Here is a 21561-nt window from a genome sequence, read left to right on the forward strand (position 1 = left end):
TGTATCTCTTAGACTTCAGAAGAAGATAGTTGAGGAGGAAGGCAGACTAGACACTAGCTGTGCATTCCTATAGCCATACTACCATACTATATAGCAGTGGTTCCCGGCTGGTGGGTCATGGTCCAAAAGTGGGTTGTGGGTCCGTTTTGAATGGACCGCAAGTGACTCGCAAAGTGTCAAGTTTGTAAAAAACACACTTTATTTTTAAATACTGTGAATTTCTGGCACAACGCTTTTACTTTGAAGTGCTGTTTCTTGCTGTAGATAGAGTCACAAACTGACAGATAACTGACAGACACAGCAAACTAGTTCGAAAACATGGCCAAATGCAAGTATGACGCTGAGTGTATTAACTGTGTGGACCTTGAACTAATGACTAAGGAGAAATTTGGACCCCATAGGTGGACCAGTTGGGAACCACTGCTATAAAGTATGCCAGAAAAAGATTTAGTAAGTCCCAATACATAGTATGTGGAAGGCTGTATGCCAAAAATACCAGTATCTTCCACCACATCTGGTTGTATTATGCAATATGCATACCAGCATGCTTTACTTGCTATTCTGACCCACAATCCTCTGCGCAACGGAAGACTCCACAGAGCCACAAACAGATGACAGCTGATTGACAGCTCTCAGAGGCCGCAATGATAGCTGACAGCAAATTCAAGTAAATGATGACCAGTCGAGTAATAATAAGAACATTAATTGTGTAAATGAACAAAATAATCATAAAGATCACTTATAACAAAAGGACTTAACTATGAAAATAACTGACAGAGACCTTAATATGTAATTTTACTGTGGTGAATATAACACATTAGATTCTACCTTGTATGCAGTTATACCTTAAAAATTAAAACTACATATATTGCAAAGTAACAGCAAAAGCAGATCTCTCTGAATTGACCTATGTCTCTGGCGAGCTCAGTGAAAGGCGTTTTGTTTCATCTCCAAGGTAACAAACATATGAGCAAGAGGGTCAAAGTTCAGGCCTTAATGTTATGAGGAAGTAGTATGTCCCGATTGTGCGCACACTGCATGCAACAGTATGTACTTTTAATGCAGCTGCAGTTTGTGTGTGATTCAAAACGCACCCTAGCAACTTTGGGTTTGCTTCCAGGCTCCTGTCTTCGGTTTAGGCAACAAATACACTGTGTTTGACTACAGTGCTGTAGTTTTTAATGAACATTTTGCTCATACATTCAGTACCGACATTTTTGCAACATGCCTGTTACATTAATACGCAACATTTCCTATTTATCTTAACAGGAAATGTAATCTGCTCAGCATTGCATTTCCCCCAAAAAGTATTTCCTGTGTCAAATTAGTTGTATGTAAACATAATTTCTAGGAGGCGGTGCTTGTTTTTCCTGCTACAGATCACCTCTCCTGAGATTTCAGAACAAGACTTCTCCTTGAGCGAGACTTGGTCACAACAACAACCAGACCAGTGATAAGTAAAGAAAAATGTTTCATTTCTCCATAGGTTCCTTTCCATAATGTCGTCAAACACTTAAAATAACAATCTGAGCCTGTCAATGGCAAAAACAAGCACTTTTAGTGGACACAAATTTATGTGGTTACATCGCAGCCTGTTTTGCCGTTGCAGCTGCAGCCCTGTTGCTCAATACTGGACCAGTTTCAAAAACTGTTTCTCCATTAGTCACTTAGACACAAAAACATGGGAAAAAAAGATCCAGGTTGAAATTAATCGAAGTTTCCCTTCAAGCAACACACAACCACAAGTGTGGAAAGTAAAATATCAAGGTTACTATCACAGTAAATAACAGATAAACTATCAAGTCATGTGTATCAAATGATACCGATAATCTCTTATCACTCAAAAGCCAACAGGAGTTCAAACCTCCACATTCCTAATAGATAAGCTATCAAAATACTGGTAGCTTGAGATAGAGAAGTGATAAAGCAGTTCAAGGTCTCTGGATTCACACATGAACTCGTGCAATGATCATTTCTGAAGTAGACCTGTTTGAAAGTTTCCATTAACTTGTTTCAGACCTAAAATCATCTCAGGAAACAAAGTAAATACAGGTTGAAGAATTAAGAAGGTGAGTTTCTCATATTTGTGCTTAAATTAACGGAGAGTTAAGTCTAAGCTGGTGTCGTGCTGTGTTTCCTCACAGTGCTTCACTTGACCCCACACTGCAATAATTGAGACCAAGAGAATGTAGGCCACTTCATTTCTGCAGTTCTCCAAACACATTCCCACTGCAGCAGAAGAAGAGCAGTGAGAGCCAAGATCTGAAGGACGCGCCGTGCCTCACAAAAGCATTTAGACTTCTTGATGTTGTGCACATTTTGTTGAGCTTTTATTTAATCAATTTAGGAGTTTTAGTCTCAGTTCTGTGAAAAGCATGTAAAGTTAAATAATTAATTCTGGTTCAATTTCACAATAATACACATTTCTTCAGATGTTAGTGATTGCTGTATAACTCAGGCTTTCCACAATAAATGCACTCTGAGAGCAACTTCATATCACAATAAAGTGTGCACAATGTCAAGGTGTCTGAGTGTGTATTGTGGAGACCAACACACTGATGTGAACAGAGCACATATTTTAGGAAATAAATCTTCAAACCTTGAGGCAAATCACTGTTTACCATTTAATACAGCTGAAACGCTGATGCATGCAATGATTTTTCCTCATCTCATACTGCATAACATCAACATCCCTTTACAGCCAGTTCTGGACAAGAAACCACTTAGACGTCATCATTGCAAGCAGCAGCTTCTACACCCGCCAACTGTATCAGCGTGCAGAAGGAGGTGTGCATCTACTGCTAGCTCACTTAGCACCACATCTGCGTCTGCAACTCTTAATTCTCCCTTTCGAATAACTAATAATAAATAAATGAAATAATGCGAACCAGCCAGGAGGAACAACACTGTGATATACTGATGTGACGCGTCCACTGCTCACCGTGTTCATGTCCATGGTCATGTTGTTTTGTGAGGATGTCTGGTTGTCTGACGTGGAGCAGGAGTTCACGGAGGACGGCAGCTGGACCAGACCTGTCTGCTGGAAAATAAAGAGCGGGGTCATAAATAGATACAGACATCATGTAGTCATCAAGGGAGACTTTATAGTAGTAGTAGTAGTATGGGCTTATCACAGATTGAGTACATCAGTATCAGCTTTTATAGTGTGCTGGCTGATATGTGAAATTAATTAACATTGTATAAACGTCTACAGGCTGCATTATTGTGTATATTAGGAGTTTACAGCTAATTTCAAGTGATTTACTGTTCAAAATTTGCTGTAATCTTACTGTCGTTTTTGACAATAATGTTTAACAGTGAACTTTTAAAATAGCACTTCCATAAATGGATTTGAAGAATAGTTTCTAGAATTGTTTGCACTATTACAATATTTTATGCTTAAATAATGATAACTGTGTTAAGAAAACACAACATTACTCAGAATAAGACATCACAGACGCCTCGTTTTTCACTTGTGACCAAATCAACAAATCATGTTTGGATCATTAATTTATGAACTGCTGCTGCTGAACATCAGAGTACGTCTTCATTAAAGGGGTTTTCATCAGGATGTGTTGCTCAAGTGTTGATCTACGGACAGAGAAGAGTTTCCATCCAAACTGATGGATTTGGGTGCTACATCTTAATGATCAGATTTATATTAGCTTTCTGCACGTAGTACAATCAGTGTGGGAGAGACTGTGACGTAGAGAAATGTCTGCAAAGGTTTAACCACAACAAGGTCTGTGACCTGCTGAAGACTACATTTGTTCTATTAATTTATTCAAGTGACAGACTTTTCTGCATAAAATGGCCCCTTTATTCTGATTAATAAAATTATTCCAACAGAAAAACTACTTGAAGAATTAAGGAACTAATGGACTGAGTGCCGGAGGGAAACTCACTTGCTGGCTCTGGTGGGTCTGCGATGACGGCTGCTGGTTGAAGAAGGCGTACTGGGACAGCTGCTGCTCAAGGTTCATGGCATTGATGGCCGCCTGGGGAGGAGCACAGAAACATACAAGTCGTAAGGTTCTGATACCTTATAGGAAATGCATATGTTAATGCTCAGTAGAGTGTTTTCCCCTTTTTAACCTTTAAATCAATCTTTAAAATCAATAATTTTATAGCTACCTAATAAAAAGCATAGCCTCATAACCCTACTCAACAAGAGGTCAATGTGAATCAGTGGGAATTGTCTAAAATAAATTAAACCAAACATTCAGTAATCAATGAAGCTGGTTGTTTTGGGAAGCTGAGGTCATGGCAGAGAGCGCAGCTGTACCTGAGAGAGAGTGAGAGGTGGAGATGTCGGGGAGAGCTGCAGGTTCTGGTGCTGGTGGGAGTCTCCTGCATTCAGGATGAGAGGAACCATGTTGTCCTGCCCAGGCTGCATTTCCATGGTTACTGTGGGCTGAGAGGTGTTCACTCCTACCCATCACACAGAGAACGGCAGGAGGAAAGAGTTTTTTAAAAGCACACACAGAGTCGCAGAGAAATTGGCACCAGACAGTGCTAAACATTGAAATGAAAAGCCAGTAATATCCTGCACAAAACGATGGGAAGACATGTTAAATGTAAGCAGAGCGCTGTCGGGGGTGTCACCTTGCGTGCTGGCCAGATTCTGTGTGCTGTTGGAGGCGCTGAACGAGGCGGTCGCATCATCTGTGTCGAGCGGGGTGGGCAGCGGAGGAGGAAACTGGATGTTGGTCAGGTCGGGAAGAGAACCGCCAGTGTTGTGGGCTGCTGGTTTTAATAAAGGTGTCAACTGCTGGTCCGGAGACGGGAATATGCTGCAGGAAACAGACGGCTGCTGTGAACTCGTCGGCAATGATGAGCTTAAAACACTCAGCTGGCTGATGTTGATGACGAAATGAAGGAACAGACATCTAAACACTGGGTTTCTCATGCGAATCACTGAGCAACACTTGAAAGTGTTTTCCAATAATACAAACAACTCCAGAGATATTTGGAAATCATGCATTTGGCGAGTGGCACTTTTGCAAATGCGTTGGCTCCACGCTGTTATTACTTTGACGGAGTAAAAGAAAATTATGTTTAATTACAGTCAGATGGCTTCAATTTCATCTGATGTGAGTAAATATGCACTTAATGTGGGGCTGCCTCTGCATACTAAAATGCCATTTTTCACTTCACCATGCAAGATTAGGACTTCAGAAAACATTTCCTCACACCAGTTCTTCACACGAAAACCAGTAAAGTACTCACTGAATCCCTGGAACTTTGCAGGGCTTGGACCTTGAAAAGTTCTGTGGAGAAAACAAATAATTTAAAACCAGAGTGTGAAGAGTGAAGACCACAGATAAAAGCTGATTTATGTGAGAGCAGAAATGTCACCTTTTTGCACTCCCAGTTCTGATCTTCATCATCCTCTTGTTTGATTGCTTCAGCCCCTGGTACAGTGAGAAGGAGAACTGGGGAGATGGAGAGAAAAAATCTCCTCAGTCTCTTGGGTTTACAGATGTCCAGACTGTTTGAGCTTATAATAATCACAGCCCACATGTCCTCAGTTTATATGATCAAGTGATTTTTAAATGCAAAAGAAAAAGCCCAAAGAAGAAAAGAAGGAAGGAAGAGAATACAAAAATAGGATGGAGGAAAAAAGAAATGTAGCATTAAGAAATAAAAATGTAAAGGTATACTACGCAGGATTGTCGGGTTACTGTTTGTGAACACGCTCACCAGCAAAAGTGAACATGAAAGCCAACCCCAGATTCCCTTGTTTGGCATTTCGCCTCGCTATGTTTGCGTCTTTCTGGGTGCTGTGTCTCTCGAGCCCCTTTCACATATGCATTGCAAACATAGACATTACCCAGAGGAGCTGTATGTGAGAACATAAATGTCTGAACCAACTGATTCAGACATTAAACAGATTTTACCGTGCCAGCTCCCGGGTACAAACTCTGTGTAATGTATAACTGAGAGCATACAAGAATAGAGCAGGTAATTGCCCAGAGGATTTACAGTGTGACATTTCTAAAATGCAGCTTACAAAAAACAATAAGAAAACAAACATTTGAGGGTGAAGAGGAAGGGTCATTTACACGAAGGTGGCAACGAAAATGTCAAACTGGAGAGATGACGAGGTTCGGGACCTTATGTCGGTAAGGGCCGACAAATTAAAGAAATGTCAAGAGACTCTGTTGTTAATGACCAAATTATGAACTGGCTACAGGAACCGTGGAGTAATCTGCGTCACATTCTGCCTCCTGCAAGCTTTACCCAGGCGTCATCCCTCACCTAAATCAAGTGGAGTATTTCCAGTAGGTGAGAACGCTTCTGACACAATCTCCTGGTGTGTGCTACATGTGTGAAAGAGAAACTCCTGATAACGTCCAGATCTGATCCTCCAGACACTGCCAGGAGTTTATATGAGAAAACAGCTTTGGATGCATGCTGCTGACGGTCTGGAAACTGGTTGCTACCTTTTTATAAAGCCCCAACCTCACCTGAGCGCTGTGGGGTCACACACCTTAAACGTAGCGAGCACAGAAAATAAAAAGAAATTAAAAATATACGGGCAGAGGGCAGAGTCTCTGCAGAAAAATACACCAACACACACTTCTAGTAGGTCATAAGTGATGATCTTCTGTATGAGTCTATTGGAAAATCTTGCATAGTACACCTTTAAATACTGGATGACAGTACTGTAGCCTGACATCACCCTGTCAATCATTTTCAGTTTCTAGCAGGCATTATCAACAGGCACAGACCAAAATACCTCGGGACATAATCAAAGCAAAAAAACATGATGTAGCGCTGAGTGACACATACATGTTGTGGTGGTGCTTGGTTCGTTTTCAAGCAGGAAAAAATGGCAGTCTGGTCACAAACTTTTCTCAGATTTCAGCTAAGCAGGACACTAAAATATGTTTCGGGAAAGACTTGAGGCGAGAAATAGGCAATGCGGTAACACAATCTTAATTCATATTTTATCAGCTCATCTAATACCCGCCCCATCTTAAAAAAAACAGTCGTGATTGGCCTGCCCAGGATCTAGCTCGGGTGGGAATCTGTTTGAACTGGAGGGGGACCAGACACATCTGCCAGAGCAAATAAAACATTAGCTCACAGATTCGTCTGGTTCCCACACTAGCAATAATGTGCAAACCCCCAAAAAATGTCAACAACAGGCTCCTGAAATTAAAATAATCGTCCATTAGCAGTAAAATCCATCCGACACTCAGATGCACTCAGTCTTCTCAGCAGTCATTTTGCTCCTCTGCCTTCAAAGCCACATTCAGACCCTTTCATCACACACTGGAGGCCACTCTACTGAACCGCCAAGAGAAGCAGCAGAAAAAAAAACCCACGACAAATAAACAGGCTTACAACAAAGCAGCCCCACCCACCACCACCTACTGCAGACAATAACAGAAAAACACCTGAGCAGCTGGGTTAAGAACTGACTCATCAGAACCAGCTTGTACATTATAAATTAACTATAAGAGCTTATTTTAACACAATTTCACACTTATCTCAACCCACTGGTCAATATTCAATAAACAACATGTCCCTGAGTATGTTCTTAATTACCCTGACCTCATGAAAGTTTTAATTAAAACTTTACATTGAGATAAAGCGTACCTCTTTTTGGCTGGAGCTCCTGTGATCCTCCAGTGAAAGAGGCCTGCTGGGCAGGAGTTAATGTGCTCTGGTGCAGTGCTGAGTCAGAGTTTGTCCTGCAGCACAAGAATAAAACAAAACAAAACAGAATTACCGCCTCGTGGTATGCCTTCGCCAACCAGTCAAGTTCCAGTTTACATCCATGTCTGTCCAGACTCCTGAAATATTTGTAGTAAAGACTTTGAAGGAATTCAATAAAAAGGTATTAAGTGTATATTTTGATGATCACTATCACTGTATTGGCATGTATGATTCCAGTGAATAATTTTCAGTAAAAAAAACCAAAAAAAAAACCACGCACACCAGTGATTGTCAATTTATGGCCCGTAGGGTGCTGGGTGGCCCACCAGCCTTTTCTAATGAACAACAAAAATAAACTGGGTGTTTCTCAAAGTCAAGGATCCGAGAATGACTGAATTTCAAGGATGCTACGTTATCAAATCCGGCCTTAGGACTGCTCCAATATCAAGGATCCTTCAAATTCCACCAAAGACTGAGTCCTTCTTTAGAGAATCCATGTGTGGATCCTCAGCAGATACAAAGCACCCACAATTCTTTGTGCACATTTGCTGGAAGTGAAGGTGGAGGGTCTTCGTTTTTATCATACAAGCATAAAAAAAATGACTGACAGAAACCTCCTAATTTATGCTTTCCAATGTGTCCGCTGCCAAATAAAGACATTTCTAAAATACTATGATTTAGATAATAAGGTTTTTAAATTAATCATTTACAGCAGAGATGGAGCGCTAAGTACCACCAAAGTTTCATTGAGCCTACCTGTTTGTTTTTTTAAGCAAAATCCAGAAATATATTCCCCCTAAAAGTTACATGACTCTGAAAATAGTACCTACATTTGTTCTAACTGTACATTAGAGAGTGCCAAAATCATCACAGTACCCTGAAACCCCCTCAGTTTGCTGAGGGTTAATGATGCACACCTGGGGAAACTCGTTAGCCTGTTCCAATGTGTGTCCACCACATGCTAGGAAGGACTCTTTCCTCTGTGGGACTCGACCAAGTGATTCACACTGAGAATTTTTGTTTTGTACTTTGAATGTGAATAATCAAAACAGAGTTTATTTTTATCTAAAAGAAGTGCTATCGGGCTAATTATTAATATATTAATAATTGATGTTTGTTTATCAACTGGCCCCTGGAATCCTGTCATTTTGCAGAAGTGGCCACCGGGCAAAGCAAGTTGAGTCTCAATGACCTTTACAATCAGCACAGTTTCAAGATGGATGCCCAAGATTAGTGCCACCAATTCAGTATCTGAACAAATGTCTCTCCTGCTGTTGTTCTGAGTTATGATGTTGAGTAATGGCCAAAAAAATTAAAAAAAAAAACCATTGTGATGTCACAGTGAAGCTGACCTTTGACCTCTTGGATACAAAATGTCATTACCTAATCAAAACAGTACAAGAGTGGCTAGGTGTGCCTGTTCCTGAATCAGTTCAACTTTGCCTCTTGGGGGATAGGTCATCCTTTAACCACCAAAATCTAATCAGCTCATCATTGAACCCTAGTGGACGTTTGTGCCAAATTTGAGGAAATTTCCTTAAAAGAGTTCCTGAGGTACTGCATTCACAAGAATGAGACATTGGAAAGGACGTCCCATAAACATAACATTGCCTCTGTCAACGGCTCTTGCTGCCATGGAGGCATAAAAACACACAATGCTGTCGTGAAATCTAACAAGCAGAGAAAATACTCATTACCCAGTTGAAATTCTATACAGCACATACAAACGATTCTTCAAGTGTTAAACCATGAATAAACCAACAATTATCAACACAATGACGTCATGCTGATGGATTTTCAAGCACATACAGTGAGTAATGTGCAGCTGTCACAACTGCATCCAAAATGTTTGATTATTTAAGATTTTTGAAATCTAAACGCAGCCTCTTGTCCATGATGGTTAATAAACAAGTCATTAAATGTTAATCTATGCAGTATGTTTTCATAAATTAGTTTTTTAAAAGTCTTGTGTTATGGTACAACTCAGAGTTATTAATGCAGGCTGTGCGAAGACTTCATTATTATCATAATTAAAAGAGTAAACAGGAAGATATACAGTCATACACAGACAGTTTCTCATCCTCCGAGGCTGTCTTACCTCCTCCAACTGGTATCAGGTGGTGGTGACAGATATACTGAACCATATGGGCAACTGTCAATGTGAGATCGCAGGTTAAGAAAATACAGCTGGAGATGGGAAGTCTTGGCACATTTAATGTATTCGGTCCTGTGAATTCTTTCAACATGAGGAGATATAATCGCAGAACACAGTGTTGGTGGTATCTCAGCTAAACCATCAACATGAGGGATGATGAACGGTGAGCTTCACATCATTGTCTGATATTTGTCAGGGTTTAATCTGCAATACTGCCTGGCTCACTGTACACGCTGCTTATTACAGACATCCTTTACAAGCACAGTCATAATTTGGCTTTAATTAATTACAGGCTGGAGCATGCAATAAACAAGGTGAGTAATTCTGCAGCCATAGAAACATCTGTAACATCCGTGAGCTACATTTAGGTACATGTGTACCTAAAGGTTTTTGACAGCCCACTTGTACAACTGGTCCATCTGAAATGACTGGGAGAGCATATACTTAATGAACTTTTATAAAAAAAAAATTAAATTTAAATACACAATAGAGACTGTAAAAAAGTTTCCCTTCTTAGAAAAAGTAAAAGACAACTTTTATTACACTACAATCATGTGTGTAACAACTTAGATCAATTTTTTTAAAACCCTTCTGATCTTTGGACCCTTATGGGCTTAAGTAACATAAATAATCAAGGACTGGACACATATTCCAATTTATTGACTGCTTCAAAAGTAGGGAGTCAAGTTTTTTTCACCTCTATTGTTTACCATGCCAGTAAATCTGAATGAATTACACTCACGCCCCAGGACGCAGACTGACCAATCATAGTATGTGTTCCATTGACTCTAATGCAGTCGTTTCAGATTTCCTTCATTTTCAGGCTGGTTTTGTGGATTTGGAGCTAAATGTTGTGCCTGGGGTACGTCGTGTATTAATGATACTCGTTACCTGGAGAGGTTGGAAAAAGATATACGTTTCTTCCCTGTTCCAAAATCAAACCCTGAAAAGTGTAGGGTTAGCTAGCTAGCTACTGAAGATATAGCCTACTGAATGTATAAACATGCTGCGTTTGCTTTTTAATGATTATAACAGTGAAACAAAGACCGACCCTGCTGTACAGGAGCCAGTGAAGGGAAGCAGGGAAACTTTGCTGATATTCAACCAGCTGTGTGTCATCACAGTGTGCGCAGATGAACGTTGTTTGATTAAGTAATAAATTGCAATATATTGTATCATGACTTATGTATCATGATAATATCATATCATGGGGCCTCTGGTGATTTCCACCACTAGTGTTGACAGGGTCGACAAAATATTTTAATATATCAAGATGCAATTTAATGATGCCTAAAACCACATTGATGCTTTCAGGAAATATGGAAAATTCTGGGGCGGTAAATCACTAATAATTGGGCAATTTGAGGAATTCTTAGTTCATTTCATTCATCAATAACAAGCCACTTCCACAACAATGCAGCATTTAAGAGCAGGCACTGACAATACTGCACCTCTATCACAATTTCATATTAACTAATCAGCTTGCACAGTAATGAGACTGAAGCCCCTACACAGGTGTTTTCAGTTGTGTTGCCTGATTAGACCTCTTCTCAGGATTGTGTGGGTGTGAGACATCATCAGAGGTCTAATCAAGCAGAATTATCAAAACACCTGTGTCTATACTGACTGCCTTAAATACTGTATCTAATCTGAGTGTCTATATAAACAGCATGTATTAAAGGATATCTGGCGTCCATGTTTGTCCAGGGGTTTTTGGTGGGGTGATGTGATGCGGCTCCGGTCCCGGTAGACTCGGTCCACCAGCCCGTGGTGTCGCGTCGATCTGTTCGTGTCCAGCCCTGAAGTCTGATTACAAAGACAGGAAAAAAAATACATTGAATCCCAGTTTCTCAGTCAATATTTTTATCAGTGTGAGTTTTTCTAATCAATCTGCTGTATTGGACACTAGTAATATGAACTGCAAACACAGCTACATCTTTTCTTAAACTTTGAAGTCATTCATTTAAAGAAAACAAAGTATTGCATTAGCTCCTGTAGCCTATCCACATTGACACTGTCCTACAGATAATAAACATGTGCTGCATGTAGAAGAGGATGAAAGTCAGTCATGTTCAGGGCAAAAATGGAATTGAAAACATAATGGCCTGTGAAACTAAAAATGAAGATCTGGGAGGGGCCCATTTCATTCTGTGCTCACGAATTTCTTGAAGTGTTTTCTTGAGCAATAATTGCATGGGCCGTCATTCATTAGCTGAATCATGGAGGAACTGAGCCTTGACGGGGAAACAATAGTGCTAACACCCACCATCCTCTTTCTGTAGATGAATCCATATAAGCGCTTCCTCTACTTGGGTTTTTACTGGGTTGTCAATGGGATGGTCTCTGTCGGATTTAACTTTGTATCTCTGTCCCCATTCAATCATATTTCTTCTATATATGTAAAAAAAAATCTTCTGATTTCAATAAATTGATGTCAATAAATTTTATTTTGTTTACGAAGCCTTTTTGCACACATTTCTCAACTTCACTAAATATTTTATACGTTTGTTTTTGCAAGGATGACAATGGAAACAGGTTTTCTACCCGAGCGCACTGCAGTGCTAGAGGAGCATTTCTGCTAAGAGCACAGTTTAAAGGGACAGTTCACCCCACATTCAGTAATACATATTTTTACTCTTTCCTGTAGTAGTATTTGCCAATCTAAATTGAGTTGCTGAGAGTTGGTGTTATCGGCCGTAGAGATGTCTGCCTTCTCTCCAACATAATGGAACTCTATGGCACTCGACTTGTGGTGCTCAAAGCGCCAAAAAAATACATTTGAAAAACTCAACAGCAATGTCTCCTTTTAGAAATCATGACCTGGTTACTCAAGATAATCCACAGATCATATCGCTACACAGAAAGATGCGTTCATCTACTCATGGTGCTAGGTGAGCTAGCAGTAGTTGCATACTTCCCTCTTGCTGTGATTCTGTCGGCGGGTGTAGTTTGCTATAATGTAGATTGATAGGTAGTGCTACAGGAAAGAGGAAAAATATGTATTTCTGATTTTGGGGTGAACTGTCCCTTTAAGAAACTCCCTATCTTGGTGTAAAGCTCCGAGACCTTTGGGTGCTCAGAGCAAAGAGCTGTTTCCAGTGCATGTTTGGTGAAATAAAAAGAAGGGAGCAGCTTCTCTCTCTCATGAATACAAACTGAGACACTGAGAAAGCATTGCCATCACACATAACAATAAAAACTAGGGATGCACAATACTGGATTTTTTGCCGATATGTAACAACTCATTCGACCAATAACCAATATCCATATATCCACTTTTTTCCCTTCTTAATTTTAGTGATCATCAAGTCTCTTCTGTAGTGGAACGTCATATCATGTATGTCTACTCTTATCATGACGGCCCACCAGCAGATGGAGACATGAAATACAATACTTTTCAATGTATGTAATATTTATTCCTCGTGTAAAATAAGAAAAGCAGGTTGGCCAATTCTGATAGTTCATTTTCAAGTTGATGATGTGGCGATATTATTGTGCATGCCTAATAAAAACAGGGTGACAAACAGGCATTATAAAAGGGATGATATTTTTAATGAAGAAAAGCTGTTTGCATTATTTTTCCCTGATGAAACGGGACCTATTGTTGCCATTACACTCAACCTTCAAATCTTTCATCTTTTCATTTTAATTATTAGTCAATTTCAACAATTAACTTTCTCAAAAATCAGTGTTTATTAAAAACTGCACTATTAGTTTGACAGAGAGCTCTGTAAAGGAGAGTGTGGTCCAACATATTACTGTAGAGCACACACCTCCTGTAGACTGTGGGTTGGTATATTTACCCTGCAATCTGCCATTTATTCTAAACAAAGTGCTCTTGTTGCTAATGTATGTAAACAGTACGTATGTCACTTCCTGTGAGGCAGAGCATTTATCCCAGGAAACACAGATCTCATTAACCAGCTGTTTAAAAAGCCAATGTAAACATCTTTATAGAGCGGCCACAGGTTGGATAAATATTGCAGGATATTACTGAGCCACAGAGATGGGCACAATGGATATTAATTTATATGAAACAGCTGTGGATGATCGCTGTAAAACAAACCCTGGTAAATATTAAACATTCATTTGCCAACATTCAATGAAAATCTATTACTTTAATCTACACAGTGTTTTTAATGTTGCTGAAATGATGGAAAATAACAAAGAAAACCCAAATAATCCCTCACCTGAAAAGACATATCCATACTGCTGCTTCCAAGCTGATTGACGTTTGGCAAAGATCCTCCATAGTACTGCCCACGGTTTGGTCCCAGCTGCAAGTATTGAGTTTTCTGCAACTGTAACTGGAAGCAGAACAACACCAGGTGAGACAAGAGGCCATTATGTGAGTTTAGAAGGAATAAATCCGGTTGTTTCTCAGCAGGGCCGCAAATATAGATTAATCTGTTGATTATTTTCTCAGTTAATGGAGTTGTTTGGTCTTAAAAATGCCAGAAAATGTAATCATTGTTTCCCTACACTCAAGTTGACGTCCTCAAATGTCTTCTTTTGTCCACAACCTAAAAATATTGAGTTTACTGTCATAGATGAGTAAAGAAACCAGAAAATATTCACATTTAAAGGTCCAGTGTGCAGGATTTACGGGGACATGTTGGCAGAAATGGAATATTATAATGTTTTCTTTCGTGTATAATCACCTGAAAATAACAATCGTGTTTTCATTACCTTAGAATGAGCTGTTTTTATCTACATAGGGAGTGGACAAACCAGACTCTAGCTCTAGATAGGGCCATTCGTGGTTTTGCATAGGCCAACATGGTTAGCAGCCCCTCTGTGATGAGCTGTGTCAGAAAAACACTGACTTTTTTAACGTAAAACTGCTTTATTTAGTGGTTTTACTGGTTTTCATCAACAGGTTCATTTGTTTTGGAGAGAAAGAGACCTCTGTGGATAATTCGGCTCCTGGTAAAAACTGGAACTTAAGTTATCAGAGAAAAAAAGGTGAGCACACATTAGCAGGTGCTAGGCTAGCACAGCAGGCTAGCTAGAATTACTCATTTTTGTTACATGACATTGCTTTATTTGGTGTTTTTACCATTTTTAATCACCGGGTCTGTTTCTTTGGAGAGGAAGAGACCTCTGCGGATAATTCAGCTCCTGGTAAAAACCTCCCAAATGTCTGGATCAGAAAATAGGTGAACACACACTGGCAGGTTCTAGGCTAGCAGCCTGCCGAACAGCATCAGAGAAACACTTATTTTTGACATGAAACTGCTTTATGCAGTGTTTTTCCTGGTTTTAATCACCATGTCTGTTTGTTTTGGAGAGAAGGAGACCTCTGCTGACAATTTGGCTCCAGGTAAAAACCTCCTGAACAGTCAACACTGAAGGAATTCTAACCAGGAGACGTTTCAGCTGGTTGAAATCTGCAACTCACTTCACTATATACCACTAAATCCCCCTAATTCGTACACACTGGACCTTTAAGAAGCTGGAATCAGAGGCTTTTGCCTTGTTTTTCCTTGAAAAATATTCAACCGCAGCTCTGTTTCTCAGTCTGGCAAAATCAGGCTCCAGCAAAAAAACAAACAAACAAACAAAAAAAAAGCAATAAACAGGCTATAAACACACCACAGGCCGACAACAAGAGTCCATAATGTCATCATAATGGCTGCAAAAACATAAGCAAATAGAGCAAAGGAGGCATTTACACACCTTTATAGCAATCCAACCTTACTCCCATGTAGGTATTTTTAATTCTGTGATGGTGTTCAACAGACGGCAACACTAAAACCACAGTGCTAATTGATGTTTCCTTTATTAACCACCTGTTTGAGATTGACGCTAGGTGTCTTCTGGCAAAGTCTGATGCAGGATGCTACATTAGCAGCAGTCATCACAGCAGTGCAATGAGAATTTAATAACTTCTGCATGTGACACGATGCTTCAGGCGGAAGCAGAGCACGTCAAAGATAATTCAGCACTGACCGAACGTGCGCAGGGTTGACTCTCCAAAAGCAAACTCTTTCAAGCCTTACAACAATGCTCATTTTAAAACAACGTCCAGTTCCACTTCCCATTAGAAAGCCCATAACCGGTCAATTAAATTTTCTCATGCAAGCCCACTGCTCACTGTTGGCAGGGAAGAAAATCTAATAATAACAATTACTACGCCAGCATGACTGGTGTATTTTGATAAGCCTCTGACCTCAGAGTGCATCTCTTTAACCACAATCATACCTACTCTGTTGACAAAGGATTACGTGTTGTAACGTTTCAGGGTCAGGAGGAGAACAATTCAGATCTTTTTAACCACAGCAAGACAGGTTCAGAGAGAAGACAGACAGGGAGGGGCTGAAGCAGAGAGGGTGAAGAGGGTGAAACTCTAAACCAGAGACCCACTTCACACAGGTCCAACTTGGCTCAGACAAGAGCTTCCTACCATTTGTCAGTGCATTCAATGAAAATAAAATATACAAAACAAAACCAATTACTCAAGATTAGCTTGACTAACATGCCTAGACTTGTAGGATTTACGGAGGATAATTTGGCAGAAATGGAATAAAATAAGTTACAAAATCCACACATCTGCTAAAGCTTCAAAAAACAGGCCTTTTTCCAAAGCAGACATCTTGACTTGCAAAAGTAGGCAAAGCACAGGTGTTGCTAGTAACCTAACGCCATTAAAGAGCCAGCATGCACCAAAGCAGCTAAATGGAACTCAGCCACCTTTGTGTTTATTATTTACACCTGAGTTTTTTCTACTGTGACATGCAAAACGTCTCCTGTGGAAAAGACATGGAGGCCTTTTTCTGTTACAGCCTGTGGGTCTGACTGAATTTGCAATTTTGAACAATAACGTCTGTATTTTTCAACCTGGAGGCTATTTTCATGTTTCTGTGTCTGACTAATGGGAACAACAACTTTTTAAGTTTGCTCAGTGTTGAGCGAGAGGGCTGCAGCCAGCAGCGGAAAAAACAGACTGCAATGTAATCCCTCAAGGCATTTGTACACTGTCAATTTATGCTTGTTTTTGCCACTGACAGGCTTAGATCATTCTAAGAATTGTCTGACAACATTATGGAAAGGATCCCTACAGAGATAGATTGTGTTAAAGAGTGAGATTCGTTTTGTTCAACAACAATCAGCCCCAAAATCACAATCGCCAAACACACCAGACGCCATTTAAATAAACCGTAATTTTAGCACTGTAAAACACGCTTCATTCAAAGTCGAAAGAAACACAATAAAAGTCACAAAAGCCATCTTTGGTTTATTTTCCTACTAGGGGTGGGAATCACCAGAAGATCCATGATATGATATTATCGACTATAGTCACAATGCTACATTGTTGCAACATGCTGAGTATTGCGATAACATAGGGCTGGGCGATATGACCAAAATCTCATATCCCGATATAGGTCATCTCATATCCTGATAACAATACCTATCCCGATATAGCACATTTTAATCCAATGAATAAAAAGTATGTTCTAAAACACAAACACGCCCACACCCCCACACACCTCCGCTCAACACTAAGGCTGTACTCCAAATGACGAAAAAAATATTGCCGTAAAAAGTGTAATTTGCATCACGATGACATAAACGATAGAGCAAAATATGAAGCCCTACGATAAAATATATTGTGATTTATTACCTTTTTTCAACTGTAAGATACGTCCCCAAATGAAAACTTAAGCAACAAAGGTTTCCAGTCTCATCTCACTTCAGCAATTTTGTTTTTGCAGCAAAATGTATCTAGTGGACTGAAAAAGCAACTGATTGTATTATTCTAGTAGGCTACATCAGTTTAATTTGTATTATTTGTATACTAATAATTTATACAACAAAATAAATCGATATTTGGCACTGTGTGATGATACGATGCTGCCACACAAAAATATCGCAATACTACGCAGTGTCGATTTTTTCCCTCACCCCTCCTTCCTACCACTGCAACAATCACCAACTCTGGTTTGGTTCAAATAAACCCTTAATTCATCCAGTTAGATGTGAAAATAGTTTGGCTCTATGGACACTAAAATTAGTGTTTATTTAAATGGAATCTGGTGGGTTTGGTGATACTGATTTCAGGGTTGTTTCTGGTTAAACAAAAAGGTTTTCCTCTGTAGGGATCCTTTCCATTATGTTGTCAGACACTTATATAATAACAGTCTGAGCCTGTCAGTGGCAAAAACAAACACTTTTAGTGGAAGTAAGTTGATGGTGCAAAATGCCCCAAGTGAATACCATAAAACTTCAATTGAAAGCCTAGTCCCAAATAAAGGCCTGTCTCAATTAGAGGCCTGGTCTGGCTCCCGAGCAGTTAATCTTTATATAAGTTCTTTGAATGTATAAAACCGAGTTGTTGGCTACAGTCTTGAGCTAATGTTAGATAGCTGTTTAAATCGCACATACAGATATAAATGTTTTGTCAATATGGAGATGCTACACGTTGTTAGTTCACTTAGATTCTCCACAATTCAATCGTTCAGTTCATTTTACTGAAACCATGAGCACCAAAGAAGACCATAATTTATTCAGATTTACCAGCATGATGAAAAAAAAATGGTGACTCCCTCCCTCTGAAACTGTCATAAAGTCAGAATATGTGTCCATTCCTTGATTACCTCGTGAGTTGTTCATATTCCGTAAGTCTATAAGGGTCCACCGATCAAAAGAATCAAAAGGCTTTTTCATAAAAATTAATCCAAGTTGTGAATATTACTGTAACAGCATAAAGTGTTGCCGCGTGCCACAATCCTCGAGTGCTGTAAAAAGCTAATCATGACGCTCTCTCGTCTGTCGGAGCTCGATTAAATGAATGATTTGTAATTGATATGTTTTTCAAAGCCTAAATTTCATGCAAGTAATAATCATACTGGTTCAAATAAACAGTTAGATTGTATTTCCTTGGTCATGGACTTTCCACGTCCAGATACGACGTGCAAGGTACCCTGGGTGCATTAATGTTGACGTTCTGGGACACCGTGTCAAGTTCTGCCTGTTACATGCATTGTCTTCTTTCAAAATACACTTCCGTTTTCACAGGAAATTTAACGTTTGCATACAGTCTCTTTCAAAATAAACGCACTACGTCGGTACAACTCCACGAATTGATGTTTTTTTCTTCAACAACAAAAACACGTGGTTAGCTTTAGGAAGAAAAGAACTCATTTTGGCTTTATAATCCACCACCCCAGTCGGACTTTCGTCCTTGTCCCGCCACGTTTCCCCCTAATGCCCCCGGGCGCCGTTAAACTATTACAGCAACCAGCCACGTATCACGCCGACGTCAAAGAATGCCTTTCTGCATTGGTTTCTGACGCCACAAGTCACTGCCCAAGCGCCGAATTTCGAACAACTTTGGAGTGAGACCGGGCTCTAAAAGGAATTAATTAAAAGCCTGTCCCAAATAAAGGCCTGTTGACATCAGTGATTTAAACACTTTAATAGCCTAGGCTACTAATTCTAAGTTTCGTTGCTGTTGGCCGCAAGCTATCTCATTCATCACTGGACCAATATGAAAAACTGCAGTTCCCATAAGTCACTCAGACACAAAAACACAGGTAAACAAGCTCCAGGTTGAAAACTACCTTTGTTAACCTTTAAGAGAGAAGAGAAAATGCTTCAACTGAAAATAATCCTGGCAGCTCAATATCAAAGGATGACAACAGGGATGTATTCTAATATTTCTGCACATCATTATTCCATATATTTTACATTAAAGCACACAACAAACACTGCAGCAGCTCCATGTTTGCTGTACAGTCATATAGCCTGTCTGCCCATCATGCTTTACACTGAAGCCCTGCCTCCGGAGGATTTATTTTGGAGGCCTGTGCTGTATGTGGCTTAAATTTCCACATAATCTGCTAGCCTTCATCTTTAGTGTAAATGTCATGTTGCAGTACACGCAGGCCTGAAGACCTGTCAGACAAGTTTACAAAGCCGCGGTGCACACACACCTCACCGTATATCACTGTCACACACAACACACACACACTGCGAATTATCTAACATTATAAATAATGTGTGTATTTCTGTTGTAGTGGGTAGCATCGTTTTATCTAATCGCCTCTTATCTGAGAGCACGAGACGAGAAATCATCGCTGCAGTTGGACTCGCGCTGTCAAATACGCATGCACGCCCCTCTGCTTTCCACTTGCGTGGGACAAAAAATGTAATAACTTTTTCGGACGAGGGTCCCTGTCATTCATATCCCCACTACAGGACTGTCACCTCCCGCCAGCTCTGTCGGCTGTCAGCCGTGGGACAGAGAGGACACAGCTGGTAGGAAGCGTCGTTTGTTATTGTTTACCTATGCTGCCGTGGCTGCGTGCAGCTCGCGCTACAAATGCCTATTTGACAGCTCGCTGAAAACAAACGAAGAAGAGGTGGAGGAGGATTAAAATAAACCCAAAGCGGTGTCGTTACCCTCGCTGCCCGCGTGATGCTGAGGTCTTTCATCACTTCTTCAAACGCCGCCGTCTCCTCCGCCTGCTTCTGGTTATGCAAAGCGATTTTCTCGCTGAATTTCCGCGGATTGTTCGAAGTCGCCATGTTTCGCTCTTCTGCTCCGTTTTCCTTCAATGGTCAGTGTCAAGAGGCGTGGAGTGAGCACGCGCCACTTCCGGTTAGAGAGGGTGATATGCATTAAAAACACCACAGAGTAAGAGCAGTTGAAACTTGTCACGAGTTTGTTTCTTTTTGATTTAATTTTATTTTATTTTATTTTTATTTCTATTTTCATTTTTATTTAGTTTTATTTTATTTTATTTTATTCTATTTTATTTTATTTATTTATTTATGTATTTATTTATTTTTCAATTTTTTACTCTTACTTTACAAACATTTAGCCTGATGTCTGTTTTGGTCTTCCCCAACTCATGCCAAATATGTCTTTAGCTTTTAATTTTTTAAACAACCTTCGAACCTTCATTTTTTTGTAATAAATTCAACCTCAATGAATACATTTATTGCATACAAAGGTGTAGTAGTAGGGTGAAAGTGGAACTGATTAAGCATGGCCCCAACAGGAGGGGTCGCATGAAAAGCCTGAAATGAAAAGTCTGGTTTCCGTTTGCAATCTTTTATTTTGTAGTAATTAGTGTTATAACTAAAATCAAAATTAGCTTAATAACTCAGTCGAAAGACTAAACTTTGTGTAAGAAATTGTGGAAAATCTCTTTGGCCCCTCTCACCCCTTCAAGGGACAAAATGGTTTAGCCCACCCCTGCACTTGGATTTGTTTCTAAATGCTAGGCCTCCAGAAAGTACGCTGGGTTTTGAAGCCAATTTTTATAGTGGCCAAACATTGGTACTGAAATATCTGAGGTCCATTATGTGATGCCATCAGGTCCAAATAGACTTTTTTCCCATAGAAGAGGTCTGTATAAATCAGATCTAATCCATTTGGTCCGATAACATTTGGAAAGTCTAAAAGAGCTACAAGATTAAAATATTTTATCCCCATTTAAGTTTGAAGAGCCCTAAACTGGTAGTCAGCCACTCAGCCATGGTTTGGCAGCCGTAAGTCTGTAGTGCACCTGCTGTATGGGCCCAGCGATGAGAAGGCAGCGCTGATCATCCGGGTAATTTCATACTGCAGACATGGAGTGATTTTGGCTTCATGCGCCACTTTCATAGGAATAAATGGAGTCCCACCACCAATGCAGTATCCATGTCTGTTAATGCATTTTTGCTAAAAGTGGATGACTGCTTTTGCTGCCGGAGCACTGACGTACACTGCCATGTCTTTCCCCAGGAAA

The 21561-nt window shown here is 40.0% G+C and overlaps 1 protein-coding gene across 4 annotated transcripts in view; it reads right to left on the reverse strand.

The window, feature by feature from the left end:
• Positions 1 to 20395, reverse strand: part of LOC117271626 (CREB-regulated transcription coactivator 1) — a 33409-nt gene extending 13014 nt beyond the window's left edge. For 2 of the 4 annotated variants that reach the window (XM_078173218.1, XM_078173216.1), the window contains exons 1-11: positions 20228 to 20395; positions 14014 to 14130; positions 11508 to 11629; positions 9767 to 9826; positions 7609 to 7703; positions 5359 to 5435; positions 5230 to 5270; positions 4606 to 4793; positions 4286 to 4431; positions 3906 to 3998; positions 2942 to 3037 (exon numbers count right to left, since the gene is read on the reverse strand). In XM_078173218.1, the coding sequence (XP_078029344.1) occupies positions 2942 to 3037; positions 3906 to 3998; positions 4286 to 4431; positions 4606 to 4793; positions 5230 to 5270; positions 5359 to 5435; positions 7609 to 7703; positions 9767 to 9826; positions 11508 to 11629; positions 14014 to 14130; positions 20228 to 20353 (1161 nt within the window). In that variant the 5' untranslated portion in view covers positions 20354 to 20395. Of the gene's footprint in view, positions 1 to 2941; positions 3041 to 3905; positions 3999 to 4285; positions 4432 to 4605; positions 4794 to 5229; positions 5271 to 5358; positions 5436 to 7608; positions 7704 to 9766; positions 9827 to 11507; positions 11630 to 14013; positions 14131 to 20227 lie in introns of all 4 variants that reach the window. The other 2 variants (XM_078173217.1, XM_078173215.1) reach the window with 1 other exon arrangement.
• Between the last annotated feature and the right edge of the window lie 1166 nt (positions 20396 to 21561).

Source organism: Epinephelus lanceolatus, chromosome 12 (assembly GCF_041903045.1).
Source record: "Epinephelus lanceolatus isolate andai-2023 chromosome 12, ASM4190304v1, whole genome shotgun sequence".
NCBI lineage: Eukaryota > Metazoa > Chordata > Actinopteri > Perciformes > Serranidae > Epinephelus > Epinephelus lanceolatus.